The sequence below is a fragment of the Saccostrea echinata genome, unplaced genomic scaffold, assembly GCF_033153115.1.
Source record: "Saccostrea echinata isolate AGI-Se365-2 ecotype Australia unplaced genomic scaffold, CSIRO_AGI_Sech_v1 ptg000008l, whole genome shotgun sequence".
NCBI lineage: Eukaryota > Metazoa > Mollusca > Bivalvia > Ostreida > Ostreidae > Saccostrea > Saccostrea echinata.
This window is the reverse complement of record NW_026889757.1, coordinates 3,538,680-3,561,876: the sequence shown is the minus strand read 5'-3', so window position 1 is coordinate 3,561,876 and position 23,197 is coordinate 3,538,680. Positions and strand designations below refer to the sequence as shown.

The window sequence follows — 23,197 nt, the reverse complement described above, 5'->3', positions numbered from 1 at the left end:
TATTTTATCTTTAAGAAAACTCTGTACATTTATTTCAAAAATCTTTGAGACTGTCTTTTCCTCTTAATTGTCCTCCTGGTGCTTTTCTTTGCATTGAATACATACATACTGTTAATATTATATGTCTATTCTTTTACATGCAGTTGTAAAATATTTATTTATGTATTTATATGTTGTATGTACCTCTGACGATTTAATAGATATGATTTATACTTTGTGTCCCTCACGTACCATGTTGTATGGTTTGAGTGAATAAACTGCTTGATTAACAGAATCATGTTGACAGCATCCCTCTTGAGTTGTCTTTATAAAAATATATTTCAGCACATCGTTATGGGGATCGACATTCTTTTAAAGTTCCCACACTCCAATTAAATTAATTCTATCAGAAAGTCTTCACCATTGTATATATCAAACTGCTGTATCAGTGATACATGTACTGGTTGATAGACTGCATGTGAAACATTGATCAGCAAAGTACAAAGAAAGCAATAACTCAACAGTAGGGATGTAATCCCGGTAATATGTTTTGAAAATGCTTTAGTATTACTTATCATATAATATAATTTCTATTTTAAATCACATCTACAAAATAAGCTTTTCTTTGTTCAAATATTGGTGAAATTAAAAGCACAGCCCCATCACCAGGAAACAAACTTTATAGGTAAAAATTTTAAGAGTAAATAATGCATCACTGTTTTAAACGCACAATGTGTACTTATAAAAAATAAAAAGAAACGAGCTGTTGAGTATATTCCAATAAATATTTTCCTTTTTATGTCTTATAATTAATCCTGGACATTTAATTTGATAGAATTTTAATTGACAAATACATGTAGGCTATACACCTAGATTCTGTAACATTTTTCCTAATTTAACCAGAAAAAGGGAGATACATGTGTATGTTAAATTGATATAAAACAAATTAGGAGAAAAATAGTAACCTTCAAATATCAACAAAGGGGTAGCTTGCACTTTAATAGTAAAACCTAAAATATGTGCCGTTGTAATTCAATTGTTGTCATCAGTTCCGCAGTGCAGTTGTTACTCTTTGTTTGATATTATAAAACTGTCAACACCTCTTAATAGATTTGTCTGTTTTGGATAGGCGAGCAGGGTCATATTTCTGAGCTTAGTTTTGATGTTGTTAATGTATTACTTAGTCTTTGCTCTAAAAACATTTCTAGGTGATTCTCTGTTCGACATTTAAAGGTCAAAAGTTTTTTGGTCGCACTGATTTCTTTTGTTCCTTGTATCATTCTTGTTACACAAATCCAAAATGACATTGCAGGGGAGAGATTGTATGCAAGAGAAATTGTTTTGTTCTCAAACTTTCTGTATTGTTATAACACAGACTCCACTCCATGACTCCTCAAGACTCCACTCCACTCAGCTTTTTACCCCAAGCCACATGTAACTCTTCTTTTTCTATTCGGATCTTTTAATTCAGAAATGTTTAAATGCATCTGAATATATATATATATATATATATATATATATATATATATATATATATATATATATATATATATATATATATATATATATATATACTTATAAATTAATAGATTTTGCAAATAAACTCCGAAACGGATGCATCAGAGTTCTTACTTACTCCTCTAACAATACACTAGATACAAGATGATGTCCGTAAACTATATTTAGATTTCACTCGCATAGTAAGTATCGTACATTAAATGAAAAGTCTACTTTTATTTTCTATAAGCAGCCATGAAATAGCAAAAACATGAGTACGGTGGCGTTTCCGGTTGGCGGATCTAAGTTACTGGCAGTTTTTAATGAAACTGACAACAAGCAATTGTTTATTTATTTCATAAAACGTCATCACTTTATTATTCAACCAAAACTTGATTTAAATGATATGAAAGAAATAAGTTGTGATAACCAATTAAAAAGGGAAATGTGCAAATTATTTTCGTCATTCGCCGATCTTAATATTGACGGAAGCTTCTAGAACCTCAGATAGCATCGAGCCCGAAGTTAAAAAGAAAAACGAGGCGATTATAGCTGCATGAAAATTAAAAAAAAAAAAGCTTTTGTGTGAATGGTCATTGAAATAATGGTAAATCATTGATAACACTATAAGTTGTGAATATATTTATATATCGAAAGACTATTGCATATCTGTAGTAGGTTTTTCTAATAAATTTATCGGTAAAATTTGTATTTTCTTTACTGAGAGCATCGTGGCAACGAACCCGAAGTACAATTTGTACTTCGTAATAAACTTGCTTACATGAAAAGAGAAAATTAATAAATAAGATATTGTTCAAATATAATTAAAGCTGTAAGATTTTGTGCTTTATTAAATCAATAGATTCCAGTTTTTTTCTGAATACAGTCTTTTGTATCAAATTCTCGGCCTATTCATAGGGCGTTAAGCAGCTAATTTTTACACAAGTACTTAGGTCTTGGTATATAAATATGTATGTACCGGGTACCTTACTGATATGTAAAAAAAAAAGGTAAAGAACATTTTTACATATCAATAAGGTACATACATATTTATAAACCAAGACCCAAGTACCTGTGAATTTTTAACCCCCCCCCCCCTCCAAATCAATTTATCAGTAAAATGTGCATACATGTGTATTCGCTCCTTTTATCCTTAGCGGAAATGAAATAAGAGCATCTGAAGTACAATATCCATAACATTATATAACAGGTTTTACAATAAACGTCAATTAAATGAAATTATTATTTTTCAAGTTTTTACAAAAAGGGGGCGGAGACGTACATTTACTTCCTGTGTGATTTTCAACAAAGTATTTCTTCCTGCTATAAGTCTGTAGGCTGTCAGTAGAAACTACAATATATTTTCTGTCGGTAGTGTTATAAATTCAATTCCCCGCGCTTGCGCGGGATTTCATCTAGTATATATATATATATACTTCATATATATGAATATATATATGTATATATTTTCATATATACCATATATGTACTTATATAGTATATATATATATATATATATATATATATATATATATATATATATATATATATATATATATATATATATATATATATATATATACTTCATATTGTTAACATATTTTAGCAAATTTTATTACTATGGAATGTTGTCCATCCGTTCTCAAGAAATGAAGTTTTCCCAGTTTTCAATGCTTATTTTTTGTTCAAAACTTAAAAAAAAAATCTAAGACTCATTTCTTGTCATTTTTGTTTTTATATCAGTGTTTTATTAGTTAACTCTTGCCTATAATAGTAAGCTTTTGAAAAAAGAATTATATGAGAAAAATCATTTTTGAATTTCTCATTAAAAGAATAATAATTATTATTAAAATTACAATATAACATACTGAAAGGTAGAGATACTTCAAATCGTATTACTAGTATTTAGGTAATTAATGAATACTAGTATTAGAAGTTTCGTCTTGTATCCCATACCACATAGAGCAGTGCTCTATTCGTAATTCAGACTTACAAGGCTCGAAAAAACGTGTATTAAGGGTGTGCACACGGTTAGGCTAGAACTTAAGTTCCATGACATAAAGCAAGTTTACCGTATGTACAGGTCTTTACAGAGGGAAAAACATTAAATCTCCGAATAGGTGTGACGAAACATCGGCATTTTGTAGTACGCCTATTAATTGCAAGTGTCAATGATCCGATTTGTCTGAGTTTACGGGAAATGTGTCCCAGTTACCGACCTTGTCAATGACCTAAAATTACCGGTATTTATACATGATGGCATACTTCCGGATCTGTCTCCTATTGTTCTGAGATATCATTAATAGACTTATCTCTGCTTGCACCTTATATTTCAATTGCTGACTATATTCCATTACAATTAATTCAATTCTTTTTTATGTTTGTCTGACCTACCTATATACCGACCTTACATAAAATATTCAGCAAAAGAACTGCGCAAACTGTAATAACCAATAAATGCAACCTTGTCATTTAAGACTTGGCATAATATAAGGATATCAGTGTGGCCTGGTTTTTCACCTCGATATAAAACGGTGACATTGTTAGCGATATGGCAGACGACATATCTGTTCCTGGCGATTTAATTTTTCCGCTGTCAAAAGAAAACAACATTTCACAGTGAATTCCACGTGGATTTTGTGAAAATGTCTTTTTCTTTCTTTACCCACGTGGATTTGACTACTTTCTTCATTTTTTTAGCTGTGTTTCTGGTCTCACTTTATTTTATGTCAAAACAGAGAACAAGCATTCCAGGACCTTTTGCTCTACCTCTTGTTGGAAACCTCCCCCAGTTCGTTGGAATGGGACCACGAAAACATATAGAATTGTTGAAGCTGAGTAGGAAGTACGGGGGTGTTTTTCGCCTGTATATTGGACCATTTCTGCTAGTTTTTATCAGTGGTTATGAGAATATTCATGAGGCATTTGTCAGACAAGGAGCAAGTTTTAGTCACCGTCCAAATTGGCTACCAGCGATCAAAAAGAGAGCAGAAAAATATGGATATGGTAAGATTTGCATAGAGGGTGTGTTCTTCATTCATACATTTTTGCGTGGTGCACGTGTATGATGTTGAATGTTAGCTTTTGCATCTTTATGTATAACTGTCACAACAATATCTGTTTATTGTTTGAGAGCTTAGCAGAAACACACAAGAGATATAACATCGGCCTATCCTAAACAGTAAGCTTGATAACAATGCATTCTACCAATATCGGTTGAAGCCTGTATTAAGTAGGTTAATCCGATCAGAGGTGTGTCTTTGTACTCTAAGAAATATCCCTATATCTACTAAAGTACAGAAAAAATTAATCTTCCACGCGGCCAATCAAAGAACTTTTTATTTCCTTTTAAATTACCTTTTAATTTCACCAACGCTGGTTTGAGACAAACTCTATTGGCTGCGTTGATGCTTACTAATATAGACATGTACTATTGCGATTTTAAGTTGACATCGAAACTCTGCGATTATGTTAAAGTAAATGTTGTTTTTGTCCTGTTAATTAATAATTAAACTGATTATGATATGTGTTGTACGTGTTACATGATTTGCATTTTATGTTTTTCAGCTTGTATTGACACTAAGTAAAATTAGATGTCACATAAACGGTGTTAACTGAATTTCATGTATCACAAATATGATGTACCCTTTCCAGCAAACATGTAACAGTGTCAATATGTCAATCGGATATCCTATTTCGAACAAACCTCATTCAGATATTTATCGTTATACATATAGGCGTTGGCATAATGCTGTAGGTAGATGTATCAACAAGTTATTGCAACGTCTTTTGTCAATGACAAATGCAGAACTTTAATCCCTCTTATACTATATACATATATTATTACAAAACGTTGATAGGTGTTTCGTTTTAGTAGAATTTGTTAAATAGTTTTCTGATTGCATGTATTACATGCAACAGTTCATGACATAATATATCTCTTTATTAAAATGACTTTGAAAACTGGAATATAAAATATTTGTAACTCATTTCATAAAGGTTTATTTTGTGTAAAGTATTAATTATTCGTAGTGTACTTTTTTTTTTCACTTTTCCTATCACTGTAAAATGTATGTTGAATGAGTGTCTTAAATACTTACAGTACAGGTTTGCAAGTCAGATTGTCTGTGCAAAGGCATCGTCCCTTGGTACCCTCTGTATTTAAGCCACCTAATTTTTAACATTATACAATAGTATGCTGCTATTATTATCTATATCTTCATGTGGTTTTGTACTTCTTCAATACTTTTGAACCAGTTTCAGATAATTGTGGAAATGTTAAATATTTTACATATTCACAAATATCATAAATGTGGTATTGTACATCTATTTATAACTCCATTGTAGACTTCATTTATATTTTTAAGATGCTCAAATTTGAACACACTGATATAATTGTAAATGCCTCATGAGGACCCTTGATTGGTGAATAAACACATTTCTTTATAGCAAGAAAACAAAGACATCTACGTACATGTAAAAAAAAAATGTAATTTATACTTTTACATGTACATCATTTCAATTTACATGTATTTTCATGTATTTTCTGAACAACTCAATGGCAGCTAAAAGCCTGTAAATTTGGGTTTGTTTGAAGAGGTCATCCTCAAAACTAGCATTGTACTATTACAGGAATAGCCTGGGGTAATGGGGATCATTGGAAAAAAGTTCGGCGCTTTGCCCTGCAGACTATGAGAGATTTTGGCGTGGGTAAAAAATCACTGGAAGAAATAATACTAGATGAAGCAAGGTTGCTAGGCGACGAATTTGCATCCAGAGAAGGCCAACCAATTAGCGATGTAAAAAACATGATGACAACCTCAATAAGTAATGTCATACACTACATCACGTTTGGTTTCCGGTGAGTTTAACATATTCTGTAGTACTGTTTTCTAATACTTCATATAAATTAATTCTCTCATAGTAAAATATGAATGCTTCACTTAACAAGAATATAATTATCATGCAAAAATATTGTTTGGTTTCCAGATACCCACATGATGACAAAACCTTTTTGAAAGTGATCAAGTTACTTGACGAGGTATTTCAAGGTCCAGGGCCGCTATTAGCTTCTCTTCCAGAATGGTGCCAGTTTGGAAAATTGGTGAGACAGCGGATATATTACTAAATAAAATAGAAATATTAACATATTAATGTTTTTCAAAGGATTTGATTCTATGACATAAGGAAACTTTGATATGTTTTCTAAAATTTTAGACAAGATCTGACAATTAAAATATTACATGCATTTAATAAAGCAACTGGATAAAAATTATATTGTTTTATGCATTTTTTTATCTCGAGTTTGTACTTACTCTATTATTCGTAAATTAATACAGAAATCCAGTGTTCAGAGAAGTAGAAAGGGCCTTGAACTCTTAGAAAACTACATAGCAGGCCAGATAGCTGAGCATGAAAAAACATATGATGAAAATAACATCAGGGATTTCGTTGATCTGTACATACAAACCCAGCGGGCTGAAGGGGAAATAAAGGGAAAAGGTATTTGAACATTATATTTTTACATTTATAATTATTTCCTTTATAATAATCCTAAAAAGGAAAACCCGCCTGTAACCCGATAGACCGACGTGGAAGCTATTGGCTTTCGTGCGTCAGTCATGTGTTGTCTTGTCATAAATAAGGGGCTGTTGGGAAGGAATATCTGTCTGATTAGGGAGAATTCGATTGCAGCACGAGGTCATTCTTTTTTAACGAGGCCGAGTCTAATTATTTCTACCTAGATATTTTGATAAATTTTCTTGAATGAATTTTTACTATTATATTAATTATTTTAAGATAAAAATATTAAATGTTTACCAACCTGATTTCTGAGAGGGCCATCTTAAAAGTTGTCAAATTTTACTATTGGACCCTATGGAATTTGTTGGAAAAGTGCCATATTATCACATTTTCCTCAAATTTTTGTATTTCTGCCTTAGGGATTTAGTTTTCAGTCAAATACATGAAAGTTATTGTAAAAAGTCACCAAATTGTGAAATTTCAAAAAAAGTTGACCATCTGGTTTGGTCTAGGAATTATTACGAAGTTTATTTTTTCCCAATGCCCAATACCTATAAATTTGCCATATTGCTGCATATATTTTGTATATATCGGTGCAGATGAATTATTTTGGTAAAAAATAGCAACGTTTAGAATGCTGGTATGTTTCTTTTGATGTTCTGTCAACAGTGTTTAATAAAATGTCCATGGACGTCTTGAATACTCAAGCGAGTCTAGCGTCATTCTTCAGCATCATGCATTGCTTACAGAACCGGAAAACAGTGACGTCGTGAAAGCCATTTCAGCATTTATTCCTAAACATTTCTTTAAATCACATTTTAAGACCCATAAACGTTACAGATAATGTTCATTTTGTGTTACAATTACAATACTTGGATAGGTGTTATGTTGCAGATAGGACTGCATGAAACTTAAAAGCTGCGCAAAGTCATGCACCCTGGAATTAGACTCGGCCTCGTTAAATGTATTCTGCACAAATGCAAAAATAAAAACAAAAGTTCATAACTTTTTTTTCTGCAGAAGTGAAGTACACTTGTACAGCTGTTTGTAAAACTCATAACATAGTTTGGCCAATCGCAACTTTTCAGGCCGTTCCGACAAGCTAAAAAACATCCTCGAATGTATTACGAAAGCATCCATGACAACCCCCTTTTCATGAACGTTGATATATATGTAGGAGGACCTCTTATCTGTGTAGTCTGGATCTGACCTTTGAATGTAAAGATATTAAAATATACTTCAGCAGGTAAAATCAAAATTAATTCAAAACTTTAATAAATAGGAAGTGACTCCATTTTGTATAAAATTTTAACATCCGGTGATGTAAATACATTCGAGGTCTTTTTCCGATCTTGCCGGAAAGGCCCAAGCTGATGCGATTGATATTTTTGTGCAATTTCTAAGTTTTCTTTTGCATGTTTAAGGAACTTTTCATCATTTGTTCCGAGTGATTTTGGATTTGTTTAGCGCTGGTACAGAGACAACTGGAACCTCTCTAGACTGGACCTTACTGTATATGATAGGTTATCCTGAAATTCAGCAGAAATGTTTTAAAGAAATAGAAAAGGTACGGAACAAAATGCCAAAAAAAAAAACAACAAAAAGATCATTTACAAACTGAGGAAGCATATTTTATTAAAAATTTTTAATAACGTAATGGCAGGCCTTCGCTCTGTCATCGAAGTGCACAGGTTAGATTACAAGCGCTTTAAACACAATCATTAAACACAAAAAAAAACAATCATTTGCATTTCTAAGACGCCTAAGTCTATGTGGTGACCTATTTCCATCCGTTTTCGTTGTGTGATTTGCATCGTGCATTTGAACCTCTCTAAATCTCCTGGACCAAGTTTCAGCAACTTAGGCACATAGGGTAATAATTGTAAAAGTTAATGTCCCTCTCCAGTCTAAGTAAAGCATTTCCCATTTGAACATGCCCATTGTTTGGACTAAGACTGTAAAAGTATTCTTTAATCTTTAAACAGTATTTTTCTCTAACCCTAGAACATTGTAGATAGACTGTTTGTTTATTTAAGCTAATTGCAATGAGAGTTTCTAGACTCTAAGTACTCTGGATCTTGGTTGGGTTAAGTGAAACAAATATTGAAAATACTTTGAATCATTCGGTTACCTAAAATAGAACTCTGGTTTCCCTGCAATGACATGAAGATGTTTAAATCTGCGCCAAAGACTGACGTGGCGATTACTTCGCTTGAATTAATATTGCATTTTAGTCCACGATTAATGGGTTTCTCTCTCTTTCTCTGAAACCGTGATTTATATGTATCTTTTGGGTTGTGATATTCGAATCTTCAGTATGGATTGATTGCTCTCTTGATGAACTTGGTTTCGATGGTTTGATGGCATTAAAAGACCATGCTTGATAAAAAGCATATTCTTGACCATACTTTGTATTCATAAATCTGCTCAAGGATTTCTTATTTTTTTTTTTTGGTCATGATCAAGATATTAAGGAGAGAGCGATCTAGTGTTCTTCTAGGCCACAATTAAGTTTGCAACAGTTAATCATGAGAAGCTGGTGATAGATAGAGATGGTGATTATATATATATGCTCGATCCTAGAAAAAGGTTTAGCATAGTACTCAGGTTGCCATTAAAGCCCATATATAGACATCTCATCATAATAGATAGGTTATCAGTTATCAAAACATATTACCTCTGATTTTTTAACAAAAACAAAACATTTGATGAGATCCATTAACTGTTATAATATGCTATGTTTCCGCAGGTTGTTGGCTTGGGTCGAGAGGTTCGTTTATCAGACAGATGTTCAATGCCTTACATAGAGAGTACACTTTTGGAGGTTCAAAGAATATCAAATATCGGTGAGTTTTTGTACAAGATATACATGTATGAACTTTAAAAAGAGGTCAATCTCACTTTCGTTTTTTAATATTCGTTTTATCATGATAATCAATTCGTTACGCATTAAAAAATATTTTTAAAGAAAAATGAAATAACAGTAATGTTATATTGTTCCCCAATAAGTATAAGCCTTGTTTTTGTATTGTACATGCTACTGTGCTCCCTGTAGTCTATCCCACGGTACCGTGGACAACACTCTTTCCATTAAATCTCAAAATACGTAAATATTTGGACTTCCAAACTAGGTTCGATCATTTTTTCTGCTTTGACAAGAACCTTTGAGATCAACTACATGTAGTATATTGTCACGGTAAGAATTTCAAAGACATTACGAAAATGGCCGCCACTTTGAAAAGAGATCCATTATTATTCGTAACTTTCAGTTGTTTGCCGTTCAATAACGTAATAACGTAGTACACATTCGAAATCAAATTATACGTCATACTCGGATAATATGTGGAAATAACAACTCGTTCTTGCTCTTGACTTTACATTGTGAATGTCTGAAGCCTTTGAAAAAATCCTGTCATACGTGTTTGTTTCAAGTTGTATGTATCCAGTTTGACTAAAACTTGTTTGGAACTGATGAAACTTTACTAAAATGATATTCTCTTTGAAAATAAATAAAAAATTATTTGATATCAATTAAAATGTGGTTGAAGCGTCCATATGCTGGAAAAACTTTACATGATGGCTTCAACTTTTCAATCGTCAACTTCCCTTACTTGTGTATCAATATACCCTTATCACCTGCATATGGGGTTTATGTCTCTCAGTTGATACAATACGCAAGAGCATGCTTCACCTCCAAACAATTTCTTAAACGAAGCAAGCTATTGACAAACAAGTTAATGAAACAAGAATATCAACTGTCTCGTTTAAAGTCGTCATTTTGCAAGTTCTATAGTCGATGCAATGACCTTGTCAACAAGTGCAATTTATCATGAAATATGGATATAACGAACAATATTCAAGCTTTAAGTCCATTTAGACAATACAAATCAGGTACAGAGCAAACACGGACCTCCAAAAACAGAGGTGGGATCAGGCGCCATAGAGGATTGAGCATCTCCTTCCTACTGGTCAAACCCGCCCTGTGCTCCTTGTCATGATCGGGAAAAAAACGGGAAAATCCGTAGACAATTCAGTGTGTAAATAATGGCCTAACAATTAGTATGAAAAATGTCAGTCAGCATTTAGCTTAATGATAGGTTATATTTGCTGACAAGGTCATTGTATCGACCATAAAACTTGCGAACTGATGACTTCAAACGAGACTGTTGATATTTAGTATTTAGTCAATTGCTGACTAACGTTTTTCATACTAACTAAATAATAACTATTTGAATTTATGGCTTATTTCCCTTAATTTTCTTAGCCAGCATGTCATTACCACACATGGCCACACAAGACATACAAATAAATGGTCATACAATACCACAGAACGCCATAGTATTGGGATTCTTAACAACATCACATTTAGACCCAAAACACTTTCCTGAACCACGTCAGTTCCGACCAGAAAGATTTATTGATGATGCCACTGGGACGGTTAAGTATCAAGACCGACTCATTCCATTTTCAATAGGTAAGAGTATACAAACAATATTGTCTCGATTCTTTTTATGTAAGAGCAAACGTCTTTAACTTTTTATGTCACCTGGATTACTATCTGTGTTTTGTCCGTCGTCATGCATTAACGTTTGAACATTTTCAGTTTCTTCTCTAGAACCGCTGAACCAATTTCAACCAATTTTGGTATATAGCATCTATGGGCAAAAGGGAACAGAAATGGTGAATTTTATGGTCTCTGTCCCCCTGGGACCTGAGAGATGAGGCCAACACCATCAAAATTAATGCATTCTTCAAAAAATCGTCTTTACTCCTGGACATGAAGCAGTCAAACTGTTGGCATTTCTGTGTTATAATAAGCATTGAGTCCTCTACCTAAATTTTTTCTGGTATTAGGTTGGGGCTCTGTAGATCATATAGTGAAAAAGCATAAATAGTTTAATAGTTGAAAGTCTTCTTCTCTTCCCCTGTATATTTAGCAGACAAACTAAGTTCATATATATATATATATATATATATATATATATATATATATATATATATATATATATATATATATATATAATGAGCAAGGGTGGCTCTTCCAAAATGTGAAATTCGTGGCCCCTGGGTCAGGGTATCTTGAGTTAAAGCAGAGCTCTATTTATCATATACATGTAGTATACAATGAAAATGCATTAATTCTTTGACAATCTTCTTCAAACTAAGTACATGTACATGGCTATGATGAGCAAGTGTGTTCTTCCAGAATTGTGTAATTCACGGCCCCTTGGTCAGGAGTTCTGGAGTTAGGGCAGAGCTCTATTTATCATACAGTGAAAATGCATTATTAATTCTTTGAAAATCTTTTTTCTCTGCAACTGAGTATTTAGCAGAAAGAGTAAGTATATGATTAGAATGGTGCCTTTCCAAAATTGTAAAATCCATGGCCCCTGGGTCATGGGTTCTGGAGTTAAGGTGGGGCTTTATTGATGATATAGTGAAAATGCATTAATTCTTTGAAAATCTATTCTGCTCCTGGGTATCCAAGTGCATAGTCATGATGAGCAAGGATGCCTCTTCCAAAATTGTGAAATTCTTGACCCCTAGCTGGGTCGGGAGTATGGAATTTGAGTAGTGCTCTATTATGATCATGTATGAAAATTTTTACTCTGCTTTAAGAGAAGTAATCCCTTTTTGTTATTCACCTATCTAACTGATCACTAGCAATGAAGCTGATAGATAAAATGAATAAAAGAATTATACAAGAATTTCATGTATATTTTATAGTTTTTAATTGTCAGAAAGACTTGTAAATAATGAGACAAAAAGTACCATGTATTTGTACATTAAATGTTATTCAAGATCAAAAAAAACAATATATTCCAATGGTAAGGAGATTGTGCTTAGTTTGTTATGTGAATACTGGCTGTAGTTAGCACTGGCACATACAGGCAAGTAAATCATATAAATAAATCTACTTTCTGATTGTTACTCATTACCAGACTAAATATTTTGATCGTCCCATTTTTACTGTTTTTGAGCAATATTCTTTATCTCTCAGTTTATTTTGTTTTATTAATAATTATTAAATTGACATTCCATGGATCCTTTACAAGGATGTATTATACGCAGGTGATCGTTAAGGCCCTTGGACTTCTTATTATAAAAAAGTATTTATTTTTTTAGGACCTAGAGCATGTCCTGGAGAATCGCTTGCAAAAACAGAAATGTTTCTCGTGTTTTGTAATCTCATTCAAAAGTTTCGCTTTTCCAAAGTATCTGATGATGACGTATTAAATTATGAGGGAACAACAGGTGTTACAACGTGTGCAGCGCCATACAGACTTAAAGTGGAACTAAGGCATCAGTAAATGATGATGATAGCTGTGTGCATGATATTATTTTCATAACACGTACATTATTTTTACATCAAAAAGCATAATAGATAAAGCAGAGGTATCGGTAATTTCATTTACAATATATTGCTAACTTTGCAAAGCGAATAAATTTTCTGAAAATTTGTTTGTTTTTGTCGTTTTTTTTTTCACATGATATACAAATAATACATCTTTAAATGTTTTCATATAATAAACACTCCTATTGTTTTAGGTCTTCTGCGCTTTTAATGTGCAGTGCCTATTTTTATGTGCAGTGCCCATTTTTTTATCGGGGTGGGGGTGGGGGGTTCATATCAAATCTTTGTCTGCTGTATTGTTCTGCATTCATGTATTTGATGTTTACTGAATTGCTCCTGATGAGCATGCTTTCTTTATTACTTCCGTCTTCATTTTTGCACCTTTCACCTTGACTTTTCCTGTCCCTCGGTTTTCTTACAGACGATTTCAAACAAGTGGTAAAATATTACTTCTGCGGGCAAAACACTTGCCTTAAATATGACATAAGAATGCTCCTATTACCTGGCTAAGATATGACTTAGGAAGAAAGTTAGGAACGTCCTAAGTTGCAGCTCAACGTATCTTAGGCAGGGTTGGCAAAAAAGCGGGAAATACTCATATTTCCCAGGACAGTGGGAAATACTGGTAATTCTGGGAATTACTGGTATTTCCCGGGAAATACTGGGAAATAAGAAATAGCTGCATATTTTTAACTTTAATCTTATTTGCTTGGGTATATAGACATGTAGTACACCTTATTGGCTGAGATATCAACCTGGGGTCACTGTCCCCGATTTGAAAATTTCTGGTTTCCTAGTACTTCATTTTAAATAATCATAACACATTATACAATGTACTCATATACCAGTCATGAGTGTCGATTGTTTCATGCTTGAGTCAGATGTAGTCTATAAAGGTCCATGAAATGAACCTAAAGATCCCATTTGGTTTTTTTATGTAACTAAAGTATAAATAAAGTGTAAACTGTAAATTTCAAACCTAAGAAGAAGCCTTTCAGTAATCTACTCAGGTAATTATCTCTCAAATCAGGATCACAAAACTGTCCAGAATCAATTAGTTCAAACAACATAATTGATTGTATTAACTACAGTGTTTATAGAAGGATTAAAACAAGTTTATTATGTTCATGGATTTATTTTGATTAATAAACTTAATAATTTTAGAAAACTGAAAAGAAAATTGAACCAGAAAACTTTTCAGTTTTAGTCATAAAATAGAATTTAAGGGGCACATGTTTTGCTACAGAAAGCATATGAGTAGGGGACCTAGCTGGAATAGTGATACATACATGTATATACTGAGTATGTTAAATTGCAGTTTGAGACATTCAATTTCATTCATCTTCTGTTTTTTTATGTTCATTTTATTTCTGAATTTTGTATAAGATGAAATGAATTAAAGAAATAAAATCTAAAATTTGTATTTCCCAGTATTTTCCAGTTTAGAGAGAATTTGTAGTATTTACCAGGACGGGAAATACCGGTATTTACCACCGGTAATTCCCGCCACTGGTATTTCCCGGCCAACCCTGATCTTAGGAAAATCTTAAGTTAGCCTTCTAATTAAGAACATCCTAGATTCTTCGTATTTATCTATATACAAATGTATGTAAAATTTAGGAGACATTTGCCGCTTAAAAGAAATTGTCCACATATATATATGTATTTACATACAAAAGATTATCCTTCTACATGTACATTATGAATTCGGCAAATTAGTGTACATTTATATTTTAATGTGTACATCTTTTTAAAAAAAAAAAATTAGAGATATACATATAGAAGAAATACGTACGTGTGCAAATATAATGGTATCGAGAAATAAACTAAACGATTTTTTTTGTTTATCGACTACAATAAAAATGAAAGATCTTATTTGAATAATTCAATATGATGTTTCTGTAATAATATTGGAAAACTGAAAATGTTGTTTTAAAAGTTTCATCACGAGTAAGAAGAGAAACCCAAATTCCTGTGCTCTAGATAGGTTAGGGGAGGGGAGAAGATTACAATTTACCGTTCATTGCCTGGAGAGAATATTTATGAAAAAATATACCGAATATTCTTGAAATTCATCATGTAATACATGGACTCGGGTGAAATAAGGAAGTTAATGTTGACACCGTACATTTCTAGACATTTAACTAGCAGGGGATACCAACTTTTCTGCAAGTTAAAAGCCATGCGACCGATGATTTTTTACCAGATATGACACCATAGGGTCTTGAGATTTTTTAAATGAATTTAATTTACTAGTTTATTTCGATAACAAATTTCGAAATCTATTGAAAAGGGAATGCTGCTAGTGCATTTTTTTCCACAGGTACCTGGCGTTTTAAACATTTCTCTTCATACATTAAAAAAATTCTCCATACTAAAAAATAACATTTTAATTACATTGTGGAGGTTTCTTTTATTTATAAAGAGAAATGTTTAAAGGCCAGCTGATAGTGGGGTGATGTGTTGTTTACGCATTATTTGTACGGCATGTCGTGGTAAACAACGTCGTTGTTGTTTATTGTGGCTTTGGCTAGGAATGCAAAAACACCGGGCAAAAATCTAGGAATAATAACCTTCGTACACTACAGCTGTGTGTCAAAAATCATTATCAATTATACAACTGAATTATAAGTTATTAGTCTTATTGTGAATATAAATTACCGTTTTTCCACTTGCAGAACTACATGATGGGTTCGACAAATAATATTTAAAGATAAATTCAAAATTAAATTTTAAAAAATTCATCGTCTTTTAACAAACTGGTGATGAGTTTCATTATTTATTCAAATTCTAAAACAAGCAAGGACAAAATATCTACCTAATTATTATATTGTGAATCCGACTGTATACAGATTTGAAAATATAATATGTTTATTACAAACAAGAAACAGTTGATTTGTAAGTTTGTCGATGAGTTTGCTCTCTTGGTTAACTACATGTACTTATACCATGCAATGTGTATTGTCATAATTTATTGTTCTCTACTACTGATTGCAGTTTTATAAACTGAGGTACTGTGTCGCAGTAGGTACTGGCACGAAAAAGATCCCTCACTGCTCAAATTAGAGCCGAGTGCAGGCCTAAAAATAGAAGATACAAAAATAACAGCGCTACCGTTTATTGGAATGGAAAAGGAGGAAGTGGTGTTGAAGGCCTTTTCATTGCCAAAAATCCAATTTTGAAACCTTAATATGGGCCTGACGTTCAATAATTTTTTTTGAAAGTTGGGAGTTTTTTTCTTAATTGATTCATGTATCTTAAAAACTTTAATGTAACTTCAAAGACAATGCGAATAATGGTTGAGGAAAATTATTTGGATTTTCTTGCATTAAAAAATCATAATTTTGATACAGGCACAATTTTAAAAGAAGTACCTACCTTGTGTCGTCTGTAAGGATTTACCTGTGTGATGAAATCGTTTTGTAAGAAAATTATATCCCTACTAAGTATTACACTCGTTCCAGCTATCAAAGATACGATAAACTGAAATAAAAGTTTAAAATTGTTTTCTGGAACATAAGGCAGGTTAAAGTAAATAGTTTTCGGTTCAGAGAATTTACAGATTTCAATTTACGTAACGTTAAAATCAGTATCGGGTGATGATGTTATCACTTCAGCAGTTGTAATTTTTAAAGAAAACTCTCCATTTTTGACCTCTGACGGAAAAACGAATAGTGGTAATTTAATAAAAAAAAAAATAAAATGATTTTAAAAGGACACATCGTAGGTATGTTTGTAAAAAATCTTTATAAAATTTAGAGACAGGGCCGCTAAGTGGGCTTCACCTACCCAGTCCTTTGCAGCCCTCCACCGGCAAGTGGTGGCGTCTCAGTATGACTGAAAAATCCTCGAAGGGACGTTTATCGACAAACAGACAAAACAGTTTTATGAAAATAAAGTATTATCACTGTCACTAAAATCTCGTATCTCATAACTAGATTATCATAAAATCTCATATGAAAACTATTGATTGCATCAGAAACTTTGCCGCGTTCGGGACGTTTGTGTGGAAAATTCCTCCGAACATTCAACTCTGTTCAATGGTGTTGCGAGGGTTTATAACAGAATCACCTGTTTAATTCTTTCAAAATGCTACTCCTCCTACATTTTTACTAGCAGAAAAGACAGTCATCGTTTCTTGCATTCATTTACACAGCTTTTTTCTGAAATAATTATTACAGAAAATTTATAAAGCGTCCATTAATCAAAATTGTTCCCTCTGTAAACCATTTTTTAGTTTGAACCAGTACAATTTTAGTTTTTCGTGAGATATTTTTTATATTATATGAAATTAAGAAGAAGATGGATTGTAATAAAGTAATTTCTTTGTATATCAGAAAAAGAATAGGAAAAATTTTAAAATTCAGCAAAATTTTGAAATAGTAGTAAACATATTTCATCATATTAGTATATGCTCATGTCATATATAGATTGTTGAACTCCCCAGTCGGTAGTAAATACGTCTCCAAATCGGAGCAAAAAGTTCAGGAAATGTAACGCACTACGTCACATAAGCCTAGTTTGTGACCGACCAGAAATAGTCAAAATACAGACCCCGCTCATTGATCGTTATATTTACATCGCTGAATTAATCATACGATAAGGTATATTGACGTTTAATGCATATTCTTTCCTTGTTTACTAACTTTATACGACGATATACGCCTGACAAAGCCCATTTTTCACTATCACCTGGATCACAGGATATAGCACCTGAACCGGAACGAATGTCTCACCTTGAACACAAGCGGTCTACTTTCTGATTCTGGCTTATAAATTCATGACGCTGGGATGTATTTAAAAGAAACAGAGTAACGATCTCTGAACCATTCACAGCGAAATATTCAAAGACAACAGAATGCCTTATAATCAAGTTTTGGGATCCACAATTGATCCAGCTTCTTGGGTCAAATTGTCCCCTGTTTCCGTCTTAAGTTTTCTAGATCTGACCACAATCTTGGTTTTCACCCTTGTGTTCTTGGCTCTAGCCTTCGTGATGGGTAGACCGGCTACATCTATACCCGGACCATTTGCGCTTCCTTTCATTGGAAATCTTCCTCAGTTTCTCCGTATGGGTAAAAAACGACATGTGGGATTACTGGCTCTGCGGAAGAAGTACGGTGACGTGTTTCGTCTGTATGTTGGTCCGTATTTGATGGTGGTCATCAGTGGGTATGACAATATACATGATGCTTTTGTTAAACATGCAGCCCAATTCAGCGATCGTCCAAACTGGTTACCCGAGATACAGAGAAGGACAAATAGTGGTTTTGGTAAGACATTAAATTTTATAGGTACATGTAAATTTCTCAACTTTTTAAACGTTTTTAATAGATTTTTTACCCCAGCTTGCATAAAAAGATTCATACCAAAAAGAGTTTAATAACAGCTATTCAGAAAACATAAGTTTGCAAGTTACGTTTACTATTTAAAAACGTCTAGAAAGTTTACGATGCTGTGATCACAATCTCTTGCCTTGTTATTTCATGTATATTGGAATATCTATTAAACTATTAAAGTCAAGCACTGTATATAGTCTTTAAATTTTTTTATAAAAATTAATGCAAAATAATCATTTGAATTATAACCGTGTAAATATCCAAGTCATGTATTCACTGTTCGATGACATTTCAGGTGTTTGTCATAGTTTACTTTTTAGAAAGTAAATACATGTATTTTACAATTAAATAGCTACATAATTGTCAACAGCTTTCAGTTAATTTGACAGAAATTTGATAATTTGGAACAAAGAAAGAAATATGCTTCCATGTTAATTTACATTCATTAACTCCTGATTCAAAGCAGAGACCTAAATACTGTTAATTTGTCTTGTACAAGGATATAAACAGTCCCCTCTGAGAAAATTTAATAATATGAATGTATTTCTAACTTACACAGGCGTGTTTGGCAAACTTTAACTAGAAACAAGGAAAAAACACAACCAAAACAGTAAAGTATTACTCTGCACAAATCCCACAATGAAATACACGTAATATCTCTCGTTTTATTTTATTTTCTTTGTGAAAAAATGAAGAATTAGATAGTGCGTATTTAGCAAATTTAAACCAAAACGTTATTAACCCGGTCAATGGGTCATTTACATGGTCTATTTATTAGAACCATGGCTGTGACGGCCCGAGGTTTAATTGAATACCTACCGCTAACCTATCTGTACTGAATTTTAAGAGAGTACGGGGTTTTCAACAATACGATTAAAGTCCATGAAAACTATTTGCTTCAAGTTTTTAATAAATGTTAAGGTATTAAATAAATATATTTGTACGTAAAATGGTGTGGTACCACGTGCTTAAGTCATGACATTGAATATAATCTAAACTAGACAGGAGTTGTAAATGTGAATTCAATAATATGTAGTTGTTGATTTCCTTATTTATCTTTTGGTGTATTGAATGATTACCTTGTTAGGGAAATAATTTCAATATTCGGCTCTGTTTAGAGCCTTTTAAAAATATGCCTAGATATATTATTTGTATGGTCTATTTCTTCATTTTTTTCAGGCATTGTTTGGGCAAATGGAGAGAACTGGAAGAAAGTACGTCGATTTGCTCTGCAGAGCATGCGAGATTTTGGCGTTGGGAAGAAATCTCTTGAGGAAGTTATCCAAGACGAGGCAAAAACTCTGAGTGCTATATTCGCTTCCAAGGAAGGACAACCCATCTCTGACGTAAAACGCATGATGACGACATCGATTAGCAACGTTATTCACCATGTTGTGTTTGGATTTAGGTAAGCTATAAATTCAATATATTTCACTCTTAGACTATAAAGCTTCATTTATTACGCCATTTAATGCGTAATAGTTAAAAAGAAAATGAAAATAAGCTGTATTAAAGTTAAATTTTGATCCTCTAGGTATCCTCACGATGATGAGAATTTTTTGGAATTGATCGAGGCCTTGGACACTCTGTTTAAAGGGCCTGGGGTCATCATAGGATCACTTCCAAGTGTTCTGCAGTTTGGAATGGTAAGAATATTATTTAAGTTCTAAGATTTTAAAAGAATCTTGTATTAATCCTTACTTATATTTACTTTACTTTGTATTCTTTACTGGAAGAAATCGTTATAATTATGAAACTATAATTAAAATTATATCATCAAAATGTACAACGTACATTTTTTATTTGTTGTGGTTAACGGTATCTTGTTTTGAACAAAGGGAACTCCAAAGAAGGAAAGAAAAAAAGCACAAGAAGTCTTACTCCATTACATAACAAATCAAATAGAAGAGCACGAGAAAACATATGATGAAAACAACATCAGAGATTTCGTAGATCTTTATATACAATCACAGAAAGAAGATGGCGAAATGAAAGGCAAGTCAGTTTTGACATGGAATCTTGATGTGCCAAAGAAAAAAATTAAAACCAATTTAAATTCAATTGCATAATCAAAAATACTATTAATTGTGTTTATTGTACAGTACTATAATTAAAAAAAAATTAAATTACAATAGAAAAAATATATATAGATAAAAATAGACAGTTGAAAAGTATTAAGCTATCCAAAATTTATATTTTGTTACAGTTAATCATTTGTTCCGAGTTATCTTAGAGTTATTTTCGGCGGGAACAGAGACCACAGGAACATCTCTAGATTGGGCCTTTCTATACATGATAAGTCATCCCAAAATTCAAGAGAAATGTTACGAAGAAATTAAAAAGGTAAATAAATAAATATGTAAACCAAGTTATTAAAAGAAATTGTAAATCTGTTAAGTAAAATTAGTTAATTCCGTTTAATAAGCCTAAGGTTTTCGGTGAGTATTTTCACATTTATTTGAACTTTGTCATCTGTGAACAGGTTGTTGGTGTTGATAGGGAAGTTCGTTTATCAGACAAGTCACAGTTACCTTATGTTGAAGCCACACTTATGGAAGTACAAAGGATAGCAAATATAGGTATGTTCAAACATATTTTAAAGAAAGCAATTATCATACACATACTACTGAACAGTCATTTTATAAATGTGAAGAAGCTAAAACTGTTTATTTGAGATGAATAAGAATTATATATGAAAATCATTAATTATTATCCTTACAGTCAAATTCTTCGAATATTATGTAAATGTGTTCATTGTTTTTAAACTTTATAGCGACCTCATCTCTACCACACACGGCGACTGAGGATGTTGTTATAGCTGGTCACGTGATTCCAAAGAACGCCATAGTAATGGGTTTCCTCACATCGTCACATTTAGATCCGGAAAACTTTTCTCAACCACACGAATTCTGTCCAGAGAGATTTATTGATGAAGAAACTGGAAAAATATCAAACAAAGACCACCTAATTCCTTTCTCAATAGGTTAGTATCGAAATGGGAAATCCAAGCGCCAACAAACCTGGCGTGCTGATATCAGCAATTTAAAAGTAACATTTTTTCTCTTTTCCTTACAATTTAAAAATCGTCTACATATTGATACAATTAAGAGTTAACGATATTTTGTCTTTGTAGGTCCAAGGATATGTCCAGGAGAGTCTTTGGCTAGAACGGAAATGTTTATTGTGTTTTCTAATCTCATTCAAAAGTTCCGCTTTTCGAAAGTATCAGAGACTGATGTGTTGAACTTTGAAGGCCTTGTTGGAATAACAACGTTTGCTCAACCATACAGATTAAAAGCAGAAATTCGATAGTTACAGTTATGTGAATTTTAAAGTTATATGCATAATAAAACTTGTTAGAATGTTGAAAATAATTACAAAAGTACTAGGGTATATGGTATGGTTGATGTTCAGAGAAAATGTAACATTATTTGCATGTATTTCTTGCCTTTTACCTAATAAACTGACGTACAGTATAACATCCCTGGCAGATGCCTTATTTTTTTCTACATGTAGATGTTAGCATTTATATATTGTTATAGATTAGGATCTGGGAAATAAATTGGGGGGGGGGGGGGGGAGGGGTGTACAGTATAACATATTTTTTATGGAGAAATTTAAACAGTAGAAATATAAATTGACTGTTTAACATTGACAACATAAAAGAACTCTTTAATTTAATATATGAAATGATCAGTTTTCTGTGGAAAATCTCAAAGAGTTTCAATATATACACACAGGTTTTGAAAATATAACGTAAAACTGGTACTTCTTCATAAAACTAATTTTATTAAAATAAATATTTTTGCTTTCATCTATGTCATTTTTAAAGTTGCGACACCATAACCAATATTTTTAGGCATTAATCAATTACAAGAAAATGAATGGGAAATCCACAGCCATACAAGAAGGCGTATGATCATTAAATCTCACAGAGGAAATAATGACTGTAGATGTAGCACTGTCACAAAGAAATAAGAGTTACTTCTCTTTGCAGTGTATGACCGTCTTGAAATAATGTTAAACTTGAATGATTTATCTTTGATTGTTACAATCTACAGTGTATTTATAATAAACAAGGAGTAACTATTATGGAAAAATAATAAAAAATTAATATGATACCTGCCCCTTCTTGACTTACTGTTTCCTGTAGTTTAATTTAAAATCCTGCTGGTCACTTTGGCTTTCATATCCCCCTCCATTACATAGTAAATATGTTTATTAGATGGTTTACCTGGAAAATGTTTTATTGGAAAACAAATCTGAATTTATTAATAAATAAAAGGGTCTTTTTAAAATGTTTTGTCTAGATAAAACAAAATATCAAAGATATCACAGAGAATTATGTAGTTCAGAAAATGGGTCGTTAATTCCCAAGTATTCTAAATGAAAGGATAATTGGGATATAATTATTCTTAATGACATGTTTCGGATATAAAAATACATCACCAGAGCAATAAATAGAAATTTTAGAAAAAAAAAAGAAACTATTATTATATCTCTA

The 23,197-nt window shown here is 32.3% G+C and overlaps 1 protein-coding gene across 1 annotated transcript; it reads left to right on the top strand.

Moving 5' to 3' along the window:
* Nucleotides 1-3,940: 3,940 nt before the first annotated feature.
* On the top strand, nt 3,941-22,172 carry LOC133181102 (uncharacterized). The gene is made up of 16 exons (XM_061315645.1): nt 3,941-4,482; nt 6,109-6,337; nt 6,466-6,580; nt 6,816-6,978; nt 8,424-8,566; nt 9,749-9,845; nt 11,264-11,473; nt 13,126-13,307; nt 18,180-18,627; nt 19,873-20,101; nt 20,228-20,339; nt 20,532-20,688; nt 20,900-21,036; nt 21,176-21,272; nt 21,467-21,676; nt 21,827-22,172. Exons 1-16 carry the CDS (start codon nt 4,122-4,124, stop codon nt 22,003-22,005), a joined length of 3,069 nt encoding a protein of 1,022 aa, XP_061171629.1. The 5' UTR covers nt 3,941-4,121; the 3' UTR covers nt 22,006-22,172.
* The last annotated feature ends 1,025 nt before the right edge of the window (nt 22,173-23,197 follow it).

Excerpts from the sequence above, each read along its gene's own strand:
- LOC133181102 (XM_061315645.1), top strand. The coding sequence starts at position 4,122 with ATGTCTTTTTCTTTCTTTACCCACGTGGATTTGACTACTTTCTTCATT. Across the intron at positions 4,483-6,108 it reads AGCAGAAAAATATGGATATG|GAATAGCCTGGGGTAATGGG; the intron begins GTAAGATTTGCA and ends GTACTATTACAG. Across the intron at positions 6,581-6,815 it reads GGTGCCAGTTTGGAAAATTG|AAATCCAGTGTTCAGAGAAG; the intron begins GTGAGACAGCGG and ends AAATTAATACAG.